The sequence below is a fragment of the Bombina bombina genome, chromosome 3 (genome assembly GCF_027579735.1).
Source record: "Bombina bombina isolate aBomBom1 chromosome 3, aBomBom1.pri, whole genome shotgun sequence".
In the NCBI taxonomy this organism is placed as follows: Eukaryota; Metazoa; Chordata; class Amphibia; order Anura; family Bombinatoridae; genus Bombina; species Bombina bombina.
The window spans coordinates 1120922328-1120935622 of record NC_069501.1 but is presented as its reverse complement, the minus strand read 5'-3'; the positions used below and the strand labels follow the sequence as shown (position 1 = coordinate 1120935622).

General features: G+C 39.6%; 1 protein-coding gene across 2 annotated transcripts in view; it reads left to right on the top strand.

Moving 5' to 3' along the window:
- Positions 1-13295, top strand: part of PAN3 (poly(A) specific ribonuclease subunit PAN3) — a 339245-nt gene that overhangs the window by 77221 nt on the left and 248729 nt on the right. For both annotated transcript variants that reach the window (XM_053708481.1, XM_053708482.1), the window contains exon 7: positions 3813-4060. In XM_053708481.1, the coding sequence (XP_053564456.1) occupies positions 3813-4060 (248 nt within the window). The remainder of the gene's footprint in view (positions 1-3812; positions 4061-13295) is intronic.

Sequence of the window (13295 nt, the reverse complement as noted above, 5' to 3'; positions counted from 1 at the left end):
GCTCACTCGAGGAGTGCGGGTGAGGTAGTTCTCTCCAATTAATCTTTTTAGAATGTGTGGCAAATTACTGTCTCACATATATATATATATGAGACAGTATGTATGTATGTATGTGTGTATATATATATATATATATATATATATATATATATATATATATATATATATATATATATATATATATATATATATATAATATATAATATATATATAATATATATATAATATATAATATATATATATATATATATATATATATTATGGAAATTACTTCTACGACTATAGTCACATGACAGCATATAAGTGAGGGCCAGTGTGATGATGGCCTTAGCGGCGTCTTCAGACTGCTTAACAGACATTTGGGCTTATGTTGGATAGAAGGAATCTCCCCTATCTAAATCCATTGTATCTATTGTTGGCTGACCCTATGTCACTAGATAGACTATTGGGTGTCAGATAAGTTGGTTATATTGTGCAATAGGGTCCTAAATTAGTCATAGAGTCCTAATTGGATATACTCTCAATAGGAGTTGTGAAGTAAGCTACATCTAATATATGTGTAGTATTCACAGTTGTTATAGTACCAGTTACAGTTCTAACAGTGTCTTGGCACAACACTTATTAGGTGTCCATACACTAGATACTGTAAAAATCGGTGTGTTCGCACCTAACCCGTTTTTAATTTGTCGCATCAAGACAACATGAAGACTAGTATTAAAATACATGTTATCATATTAAGATGCCAATGTGGATTCTCTAACGGTGAGTTTAGTGCTTCTTTATATACAGAAGATGTGATAAATCCTCTGTTATTTAGTCCTTTTGGGTAGAGGCAATCTGGTGTGATCTTTGTGTAGTCTTTCTTGGAGAGAGGCCAGAGTCCTATTCATATATAATAGTAATAATAGTGCATTTTGTCTTTGGAAGATCCAACTAAAAGTTTAGCTCACGTATCCCCTGCTGTCTCGGCCACTGACAGCATGATAATAGTCTAATGGCGCTTGTCCAAAGTTCTAATAAATTTAACAAATATCAGTGTGACAAGAGTTAGTTATAAACTATCCAACAGCGAATTAGCTGAGAAAGCTCAAATCAATGACATAGTCACAAATATTACTTTATTACTTAAGCTTGAATTGGAGCTATATGGAAAAGTGTTAAAACCATCTCAGCCATTCCTAATTTGCTAGGATCTGTTATTACCAATTAACATAAGCACTACCAGTGTACTTGGCAAGCAATTCTCCCTACTCTTATAAGCATAAGGTTATGCATACGATAGACTTAAATACCAATTCTGTGGAATATTTATTTAAAGTATACTTAAGGCATGCCAAAGATACATAAAATGATTATCTGATTGTGTTTTCATTATATAAGAACTTCCTTTCACGTTCAGCAGGTGTTTCTACCAATAAGCTGATCCATAACACGTATATTTTCGTATACACTATATATACTACACCGTGTATATCAGTACTTGGTTAGTTCTATCCTAAAGTATTTATATTTTTACCTTATACCTAGAAACCCCTTTTATTTGAATTTTCTGTATTTTACCTTTACTCTGGATTACAACCGACATCCTAGGTTGAGATAGATATACAGAGTTAATGTTCCCATCTACGATCTACTCAGTGCACCTATAATCTAAACCAGACTTGATCCTTTGTGTTTTTAAAGGGTGTGTGTGTTTGAGTCGAGTAGTATCTTAATATCCTAATAAAGGTTATGTTTTAATTTTGCTTTTTTCCGTCTGCCTACACCTCTGCTCTTTAATTTAACAGCCCACTTAGGAAAGTGAGTGTTTCACATGTGTACACTAATATCAGTCTTGTAGCCTGCTCTACCCCAGTACACAACACCTTAGCCTGTTAAGTATTCTGATCTGCAGTCCGAGATAGGACATTCATAAGCAGACAACAGTACCGAGTCACAGGCGTTCCTGATCTGCATCTCAAGTAGTGCCATTAGTATCCCTTTCTTTCTCGCAAGCCTTGTGGCCTTACCGAAAATTGTTGGTCAGGAATATAGTACCTCCCCAGGTCCAAACTTCTGTAGCATGTCGATGGAGCTAGTGTATATAGTTGATAGAGATAGGAGCTTCAGACAATAAGTTCCATAAATTAGTCTCTAAAAGCATGGTAATGGTAGTTCTTGAGAGAGTCCCGTAGATCGGAACGAAACGCGTTGAACGCAGATTTTGTGTCTTATTTTTTGCTCTGTGAAGCCAACGTAGGTCCTCTCGTGCCGGAAGCACTGTGTTTGAGGATAGCCTATTGGTTCAGAGCCGAGGGTGTGTGTGTCCTCCTGACGTAGCAACCGGAATCAGAGGCTTGTATGCTGGTGGCATTTTTGGTTTATACAGACCAGGGTAAAAGACGCTCCATGCTGCAATAGAGTTTGCAAGACTTAACAAGTACGGTTTAACCAACGGAACCACGGAGGATACATTACATATATGCCTTTTTTTGCTCTCCATTTTGTGAGTACAATCGTTGTGTGTCTTTTGTATTAAAGATTGGCTCTACACTTGAATCGTGTCCTGCGCTTCTCTCCCTTTTTCTCTTTTTTAGACTGCACTGTGTTTGGGTTTCTGGACATAACCTTATAAGAGAAGCTGCAGAATTCAAGGAACTATGACTTTCCAGTATTTTATTCAATTCCCAACTATTATGAACTTCACATGAATTATACAAGTATTTGTGCATTTTATATTTTTTGACATTTGCATGGATTTATACTATAGTTCTTAGGAGCAACAGCACTTAAAGTTATACTGAGAATCACATTTCTCAGTATTTCAATATATTTATATTTTAAGGTTGGGTATTTTATATACTTCATATTGTTGTGTGTATATATACATTCTTTTTATACTACAGTGGGTGAGACTAGCGCTACTCAATTACTCTTGTTAGTAATTTGTTTTTGTGTATTTTAGTCTCTAAAAGCATACTTATTGCCAAGAGCTCCTGATGTATGCGACCTGCCCCTTCGGCGGTTAGCTCCCCCCCTGACCTCCATGGTTATTTTAATCATGGCTGTTATTCTGTATCTTTACTGATCTTATTGAGACCAGTTGAAATATGTAAAAGGTGGTTTATGTAATGATCCCAAATAAACAAGTATTCTATTACCATGTATGATTGATAACCATATAATGTAGCTGATTTACATTATTTCATATAGTCTTTGGAGCTTATTCATCTAGTGTGAAACCTACAGATCACTTTATCTTATGGCCTTACTTTTGCTATGTTCACTTTTTATATATTTTTTTTAAAATAATTAATTTACCCATTTTTAACACTTTTAAAAGTTGTGTTTTTACCATGAGGCATTTTCTGCCTTATAGTCTTGGCACAGAGTGCTGCAATTGCATTCTTTTAGTGGAATTGTTTTCTTTTTCCACTTTCCAATTGTAATCTATAGATAGTTTTTATGGGAAAATAAATAACAAAACAAAGGTTCTATTTCAGTTTAAACCGAGCAATGGCAAAAATACTAAAATTTCTCTGGTACTTTGGGCAAGTTTTTTTCACTCTAAAATTCCTGGTAGCGAAGGTTTTAATTGATATATAACATACCATTATTCATATTTCTGCACTAAACCAATTTCATTAGGTTTCTAAATATAATGCAAATATATTGCCTCACCTTTTCTGCATTTGTTTACTATCTTGGTTCACTTGGTTCTTCTGAGTTAATTTAAATAGCATTTCTTCACTATATTTTTATTAGTTTATTATGGAACGTGATCATGATTTCTTTGGGACATTTAAACAGCAAAATGTGTTTTATTTTTTTAGGGATGTCTCTCTCTGCTGGATCTTCTCCTCTACATTCCCCTAAAATAACACCCCATACGTCTCCTGCTCCCCGAAGGCGGAGCCATACGCCGAATCCAGCAAACTACATGGTGCCCACTAGTGCCTCAACCCCAGTCACAAATTCTGCTTCCCAGCCCCCATCTGCAGGACAGATTATACAAAAAGAGACTGTAGGTGGAACAACATATTTCTACACGGATGCAGCTCCAACACAACTTACAGGAATGGTAAGTCAAAAATCATTACTTGACATGGCGCAAATTAATTTCAGTACTAGTAGTACCATTTGGTACTTATTTGCCATCTAAATCTGTTTCTGTGCTAAAAAAAAAATCTGAGTTGAATAGTTTGTTTGGACTTTAAAATTAACAGCATTGTACTGGAAAATACATCCACGTTTTTCATTTTAGCTTTGCATTATGCATAACTAGATGCAAAAGATAGTCTTGGCCACCTGACATACATTGGATTCATTTTAAAGGATCCAATCTTTATTATTTTGTATAGTATTAAATATAGCAATGCACTTACTCTTAAGACATAAAGAAATAAAACTCCCCCACAAGCTTCCTCTTACGTTATCCAGTTCCCACTACCTTTTCTTACATTAACCCCTTAGTGACCAGACCATTTTTCATCATATCATATAATCTTATCATATAATTTACTATAAAAAGAATGATAAAATATGATGAAAAAAATTGAACCCCCCCACACTTTGACCCCCAAAATCTGTTACACATCTACAACCACCAAAAAACACCCATGCTAAATAGTTTCTAAATTTTGTCCTGAGTTTAGAAATACCCAATGTTCTTTGCTTTTTTTGCAAGCTATAGGGCAATACGTACAAGTAGCACTTTGCTATTTCCAAACCAATTTTTTTAACAAAATTACCGATAGTTATATTGTAACACTGATATCTATCAGGAATCCATGAATATCACTTGACGTGTGTGTGTATGTATGTGTGTATATATATATATATGTATATATATATATATGTATATATATATATATGTGTATGTGTGTGTATATATATATATATATATATATATATATATATATATATATATATAAAATTTGTTTTTTAGTTGACAACTCAAAGTATTGATCTAGGCCCATTTTGGTATATTTCATGCCACCATTTCACTGCCAAATGCGATCAAATAAAAAACATTGATCACTTTTTCACAAACTTTTAGGTTCTCACACTGAAATTAATTATAAATGGCTTGTGCAATTATGGCACAAATTGTTGTAAACGCTTCTCTGGGATCCCCTTTGTTCAGAAATATCAGACATATATGGCTTTGGCATTGCTTTTTGGTAATTAGAAGGCCACTAAATGCCTCTGCGCACCACACTTGTATTATGCCCAGCAGTGAAGTTAATTACGTAGCTTGTAGGGTTCATTTTACCTTTAGTGTAGAGATCAGCATCCCACCTGACACATCCCACTCCCTGACCCCTCTCAAACAGCTCTCTTCCCTCCCACACCTTCCAAAGGTCACTTGCATCTTAAGTACTGGCAGAAAGTCTGCCATTTATAAAAAAAAAAAAAAAAAAAAAGTTTTTTTTTTTTTTTTTTTTAAATTTACTGCAGCATAGGATTCCCCCCTTGTTTGTGGTTTTTACTATAGCACCCAGACTTTTTTGCAAAGAGTCTGAAAACTCCTTTGTTATAAGACTAAAGGTATTTCTCTTGTTAAGTGTAGTCAGTCCACGGGTCATCCATTACTTATGGAATATATCTCTTCCTAACAGGAAGCTGCAAGAGGATCACCCAAGCAGAGCTGCTATATAGCTCCTCCCCTCACATGTCATATTCAGTCATTCTCTTGCAGCCTAACTAAAGATAGGTCGCTGTGAGAGGTCTGTGGTGTTTTTTAACTTAGTTTATTTCTACAATCAAAAGTTTGTTATTTTAAATGGCACCGGAGTGTGCTGTTTGTTCTCAGGCAGTATTAGAAGAAGAATCTGCCTGCGTTTTCTATGATCTTAGCAGACGTAACTAAGATCCACTGGCTGTTCTCATCTGAGGCGTGAGGTAACTTCAGAAAAGGGGAATAGCATGCAGGGCCCCCCTGCAAATGAGGTATGTGCAGTAAATTATTTTTCTGAGGAATGGAATTGACTGAGAAAATACTGCTGATACCAATGTAAAGTAAGTTCAGCCTTAAATGCAGTGATAGCGACTGGTATTAGGCTGATGAGTGTGTGTACACTGAATGTATTTTTCTAAGGAATGGAATTGACTCTGAAAATACTGTTAATACTGAAATAAGGTATGAGCCTTATCTGCAGTAAAAGCGACTGGTAGCAGGCTTATTAATAACAATTCATAACTTTTCATATGTATGTTTAAAACGTTTACTGGCATGTTAATCGTTTTTTGTGAGGTACTTGGTGATAAAACTTATTGGGGCATGATTTTTACCACATGGCCATCTTTGTTTTCTGCATAGAAACAGTTATCTGAGCTTCCCCACTGTTGTAATATGAGTGGGAGGGGCTTATTTTAGCGCTTTTTTCTCCAACATAGGTGTGTCCGGTCCACGGCGTCATCCTTACTTGTGGGATATTCTCTTCCCCAACAGGAAATGGCAAAGAGCCCAGCAAAGCTGGTCACATGATCCCTCCTAGGCTCCGCCTACCCCAGTCATTCTCTTTGCCGTTGTACAGGCAACATCTCCACGGAGATGGCTTAGAGTTTTTTAGTGTTTAACTGTAGTTTTTATTATTCAATCAAGAGTTTGTTATTTTGAAATAGTGCTGGTATGTACTATTTACTCAGAAACAGAAAAGAGATGAAGATTTCTGTTTGTATGAGGAAAATGATTTTAGCAACCGTCACTAAAATCCATGGCTGTTCCACACAGGACTGTTGAGAGCAATTAACTTCAGTTGGGGGAACAGTGTGCAGTCTCTTGCTGCTTGAGGTATGACACATTCTAACAAGACGATGTAATGCTGGAAGCTGTCATTTTCCCTATGGGATCCGGTAAGCCATGTTTATTCTGCAAGTAAATAAGGGCTTCACAAGGGCTTATTAAGACTGTAGACTTTTTCTGGGCTAAATCGATTCATTATTAACACATATTTAGCCTTGAGGAATCATTTTATCTGGGTATTTTGATATAATAATATCGGCAGGCACTGTATTAGACACCTTATTCTTTAGGGGCTTTCCCAAAGCATAAGCAGAGCCTCATTTTCGCGCCGGTGTTGCGCACTTGTTTTTGAGAGGCATGGCATGCAGTCGCATGTGAGAGGAGCTCTGATACTTAGAAAAGACTTCTGAAGGCGTCATTTGGTATCGTATTCCCCTTTGGGCTTGGTTGGATCTCAGCAAAGCAGATACCAGGGACTGTAAGGGGGTTAAAGTTCAAAACGGCTCCGGTTCCGTTATTTTAAGGGTTAAAGCTTCCAAATTTGGTGTGCAATACTTTTAAGGCTTTAAGACACTGTGGTGAAATTTTGGTGAATTTTGAACAATTCCTTCATGTTTTTTCGCAATTGCAGTAATAAAGTGTGTTCAGTTTAAAATTTAAAGTGACAGTAACGGTTTTATTTTAAAACGTTTTTTGTACTTTGTTATCAAGTTTATGCCTGTTTAACATGTCTGAACTACCAGATAGACTGTGTTCTGAATGTGGGGAAGCCAGAATTCCTATTCATTTAAATAAATGTGATTTATGTGATAATGACAATGATGCCCAAGATGATTCCTCAAGTGAGGGGAGTAAGCATGGTACTGCATCATTCCCTCCTTCGTCTACACGAGTCTTGCCCACTCAGGAGGCCCCTAGTACATCTAGCGCGCCAATACTCCTTACTATGCAACAATTAACGGCTGTAATGGATAATTCTGTCAAAAACATTTTAGCCAAAATGAACACTTATCAGCGTAAGCGCGGCTGCTCTGTTTTAGATACTGAAGAGCATGACGACGCTGATAATATTTCCGAAGGGCCCCTAACCCAGTCTGATGGGGCCAGGGAGGTTTTGTCTGAGGGAGAAATTACTGATTCAGGGAACATTTCTCAACAGGCTGAACCTGATGTGATTGCATTTAAATTTAAGTTGGAACATCTCCGCATTCTGCTTAAGGAGGTATTATCCACTTTGGATGATTGTGACAAGTTGGTCATCCCAGAGAAACTATGTAAAATGGACAAGTTCCTAGAGGTGCCGGGGCTCCCAGAAGCTTTTCCTATACCCAAGCGGGTGGCGGACATTGTTAACAAGGAATGGGAAAGGCCCGGTATTCCTTTCGTCCCTCCCCCCATATTTAAAAAATTGTTTCCTATGGTCGACCCCAGAAAGGACTTATGGCAGACAGTCCCCAAGGTCGAGGGAGCGGTTTCCACTTTAAACAAACGCACCACTATACCCATAGAGGATAGTTGTGCTTTCAAAGATCCTATGGATAAAAAATTAGAAGGTTTGCTTAAAAAGATGTTTGTTCAGCAAGGTTACCTTCTACAACCAATTTCATGCATTGTCCCTGTCGCTACAGCCGCATGTTTCTGGTTCGATGATCTGATAAAGGCGGTCGATAGTGAGTCTCCTCCTTTTGAGGAGATTATGGACAGAATCAATGCTCTCAAATTGGCTAATTCTTTCACCCTAGACGCCACTTTGCAATTGGCTAGGTTAGCGGCTAAGAATTCTGGGTTTGCTATTGTGGCGCGCAGAGCGCTTTGGTTGAAATCTTGGTCGGCTGATGCGTCTTCCAAGAACAAGCTACTTAACATTCCTTTCAAGGGGAAAACGCTGTTTGGCCCTGACTTGAAAGAGATTATCTCTGATATCACTGGGGGTAAGGGCCACGCCCTTCCTCAGGATCGGCCTTTCAAGGCAAAAAATAAACCTAATTTTCGTCCCTTTCGTAGAAACGGACCAGCCCAAGGTGCTACGTCCTCTAAGCAAGAGGGTAATACTTCTCAAGCCAAGCCAGCTTGGAGACCAATGCAAGGCTGGAACAAGGGAAAGCAGGCCAAGAAACCTGCCACTGCTACCAAGACAGCATGAAATGTTGGCCCCCGATCCGGGACCGGATCTGGTGGGGGGCAGACTCTCTCTCTTCGCTCAGGCTTGGGCAAGAGATGTTCTGGATCCTTGGGCGCTAGAAATAGTCTCCCAAGGTTATCTTCTGGAATTCAAGGGACTTCCCCCAAGGGGGAGGTTCCACAGGTCTCAGTTGTCTTCAGACCACATAAAAAGACAGGCATTCTTACATTGTGTAGAAGACCTGTTAAAAATGGGAGTGATTCATCCTGTTCCATTAAGAGAACAAGGGATGGGGTTCTACTCCAATCTGTTCATAGTTCCCAAAAAAGAGGGAACGTTCAGACCAATCTTAGATCTCAAGATCTTAAACAAGTTTCTCAAGGTTCCATCGTTCAAGATGGAAACCATTCGAACTATTCTTCCTTCCATCCAGGAAGGTCAATTCATGACCACGGTGGATTTAAAGGATGCGTATCTACATATTCCTATCCACAAGGAACATCATCGGTTCCTAAGGTTCGCATTCCTGGACAAACATTACCAGTTCGTGGCGCTTCCTTTCGGATTAGCCACTGCTCCAAGGATTTTCACAAAAGTACTAGGGTCCCTTCTAGCTGTGCTAAGACCAAGGGGCATTGCTGTAGTACCTTACTTGGACGACATTCTGATTCAAGCGTCGTCCCTTCCTCAAGCAAAGGCTCACACGGACATTGTCCTGGCCTTTCTCAGATCTCACGGATGGAAAGTGAACGTGGAAAAGAGTTCTCTATCCCCGTCAACAAGGGTTCCCTTCTTGGGAACAATAATAGACTCCTTAGAAATGAGGATTTTTCTGACAGAGGCCAGAAAAACAAAACTTCTAGACTCTTGTCGGATACTTCATTCCGTTCCTCTTCCTTCCATAGCTCAGTGCATGGAAGTGATCGGGTTGATGGTAGCGGCAATGGACATAGTTCCTTTTGCGCGCATTCATCTAAGACCATTACAACTGTGCATGCTCAGTCAGTGGAATGGGGACTATACAGACTTGTCTCCGAAGATACAAGTAAATCAGAGGACCAGAGACTCACTCCGTTGGTGGCTGTCCCTGGACAACCTGTCACAAGGGATGACATTCCGCAGACCAGAGTGGGTCATTGTCACGACCGACGCCAGTCTGATGGGCTGGGGCGCGGTCTGGGGATCCCTGAAAGCTCAGGGTCTTTGGTCTCGGGAAGAATCTCTTCTACCGATAAATATTCTGGAACTGAGAGCGATATTCAATGCTCTCAAGGCTTGGCCTCAGCTAGCGAGGGCCAAGTTCATACGGTTTCAATCAGACAACATGACAACTGTTGCGTACATCAACCATCAGGGGGGAACAAGGAGTTCCCTAGCGATGGAAGAAGTGACCAAAATCATTCTATGGGTGGAGTCTCACTCCTGCCACCTGTCTGCTATCCACATCCCAGGAGTGGAAAATTGGGAAGCGGATTTTCTGAGTCGTCAGACATTGCATCCGGGGGAGTGGGAACTCCATCCGGAAATCTTTGCCCAAGTCACTCAGCTGTGGGGCATTCCAGACATGGATCTGATGGCCTCTCGTCAGAACTTCAAAGTTCCTTGCTACGGGTCCAGATCCAGGGATCCCAAGGCGGCTCTAGTGGATGCACTAGTAGCACCTTGGACCTTCAAACTAGCTTATGTGTTCCCGCCGTTTCCTCTCATCCCCAGGCTGGTAGCCAGGATCAATCAGGAGAGGGCGTCGGTGATCTTGATAGCTCCTGCGTGGCCACGCAGGACTTGGTATGCAGATCTGGTGAATATGTCATCGGCTCCACCTTGGAAGCTACCTTTGAGACGAGACCTTCTTGTTCAGGGTCCGTTCGAACATCCGAATCTGGTTTCACTCCAGCTGACTGCTTGGAGATTGAACGCTTGATTTTATCGAAGCGAGGGTTCTCAGATTCTGTTATCGATACTCTTGTTCAGGCCAGAAAGCCTGTAACTAGAAAGAATTACCACAAAATTTGGAAAAAATATATCTGTTGGTGTGAATCTAAAGGATTCCCTTGGGACAAGGTTAAGATTCCTAGGATTCTATCCTTCCTTCAAGAAGGATTGGAAAAGGGATTATCTGCAAGTTCCCTGAAGGGACAGATTTCTGCCTTGTCGGTGTTACTTCACAAAAAACTGGCTGCTGTGCCAGATGTTCAAGCCTTTGTTCAGGCTCTGGTTAGAATTAAGCCTGTTTACAAACCTTTGACTCCTCCTTGGAGTCTCAATTTAGTTCTTTCAGTTCTTCAGGGGGTTCCGTTTGAACCCTTGCATTCCGTTGATATTAAGTTATTATCTTGGAAAGTTTTGTTTTTAGTTGCAATTTCTTCTGCCAGAAGAGTTTCAGAATTATCTGCTCTGCAGTGTTCTCCTCCTTATCTGGTGTTCCATGCAGATAAGGTGGTTTTACGTACTAAACCTGGTTTTCTTCCAAAAGTTGTTTCTAACAAAAACATTAACCAGGAGATTATCGTACCTTCTCTGTGTCCGAAACCAGTTTCAAAGAAGGAACGTTTGTTGCACAATTTGGATGTTGTTCGCGCTCTAAAATTCTATTTGGATGCTACAAAGGATTTTAGACAAACATCTTCCTTGTTTGTTGTTTATTCCGGTAAAAGGAGAGGTCAAAAAGCAACTTCTACCTCTCTCTCTTTTTGGATTAAAAGCATCATCAGATTGGCTTACGAGACTGCCGGACGGCAGCCTCCCGAAAGAATCACAGCTCATTCCACTAGGGCTGTGGCTTCCACTTGGGCCTTCAAGAACGAGGCTTCTGTTGATCAGATATGTAGGGCAGCGACTTGGTCTTCACTGCACACTTTTACCAAATTTTACAAGTTTGATACTTTTGCTTCTTCTGAGGCTATTTTTGGGAGAAAGGTTTTGCAAGCCGTGGTGCCTTCCATTTAGGTGACCTGATTTGCTCCCTCCCTTCATCCGTGTCCTAAAGCTTTGGTATTGGTTCCCACAAGTAAGGATGACGCCGTGGACCGGACACACCTATGTTGGAGAAAACAGAATTTATGTTTACCTGATAAATTACTTTCTCCACCGGTGTGTCCGGTCCACGGCCCGCCCTGGTTTTTTTAATCAGGTCTGATAATTTATTTTCTTTAACTACAGTCACCACGGTACCATATGGTTTCTCCTATGCAAATATTCCTCCTTAACGTCGGTCGAATGACTGGGGTAGGCGGAGCCTAGGAGGGATCATGTGACCAGCTTTGCTGGGCTCTTTGCCATTTCCTGTTGGGGAAGAGAATATCCCACAAGTAAGGATGACGCCGTGGACCGGACACACCGTTGGAGAAAGTAATTTATCAGGTAAACATAAATTCTGTTTTGCGCAGTAAAAATTCAGTCACAATCTGTCTACTTCATCCTCCATGATCCAGATCATCTCTAGAGAGCTCAGGGGTCTTCAACATTCATTTTGAGGGAGGTAATCAGTCACAGCAGACCTGTGACAGTGTGTTTTGACTGTGATAAAAACGTTAATTAGGTGGCCATGCAACGAAGTTGCAGGACAACCTATTGTTATTGTCAGGATTATTATTATTTTTTTTTTTTATTATTATTATTATTCCGCCACTTTTTCTATTGCCCATAACTTTTGAACTGCTAAAGCAAAGCTCTTGAAATCAGGTATGCTGGTACAGCCTATTGCTCTGCTACATCTCATGCAATATTGAACTCATAGGTCATAAGGTTACGCAGCCATATTGCTTTTTGCGACAAATTTCGAGAAACGCTTAATAATCTTTATCTCCGGAACTGCTAATGTTACAACTTTGAAACTTGCTGTGCTCACTGCTGCTATGAACTAGATTTGCCATTGCTCAACAGAAGTGCCTTGGTCACATGATGTAGCAACCATCTTGCATTTTGCGAAAATCTTTAAACATCTTCTTCTCTTAAACCGCTTAGTACAATAAAGCGTAATTTTGCTCATATGTTCCTTGCAAGGTCCTCTACCAAGTTTGTTAAAATTGCGATTTTTCCATAATCAACATGGCTGCCGTGAGACATTAACCTTTTTATCGCCATTTAATTGCGTAATTTTGCACTTTTTACATTAGTTTTACAATATTTAACAATATTACAGTATAATAGACACATGATTACACACAGTCATAACCCTTAAAGACAATATTGCAGTTAAAATTCGCATTGCGCAGTCGCCTTCGTGAAATAAAACATTTGCAAATTTTCTTGAAACTTCTGCAAATTGTAGAGGTATATACTGAGCATTAGTATGTGCAATTTGAAAGCCATACATTGCATAGCTTGGTGGCCATTTTGTTTCGTATGCGCTGTTTTTAAAAACTATAAACATCTTCTTCTCCGAAACCGCTTAAGGCACACACTTGAAATTTTGCTTACAGAGTTATCTTATGACTAACATTCAGA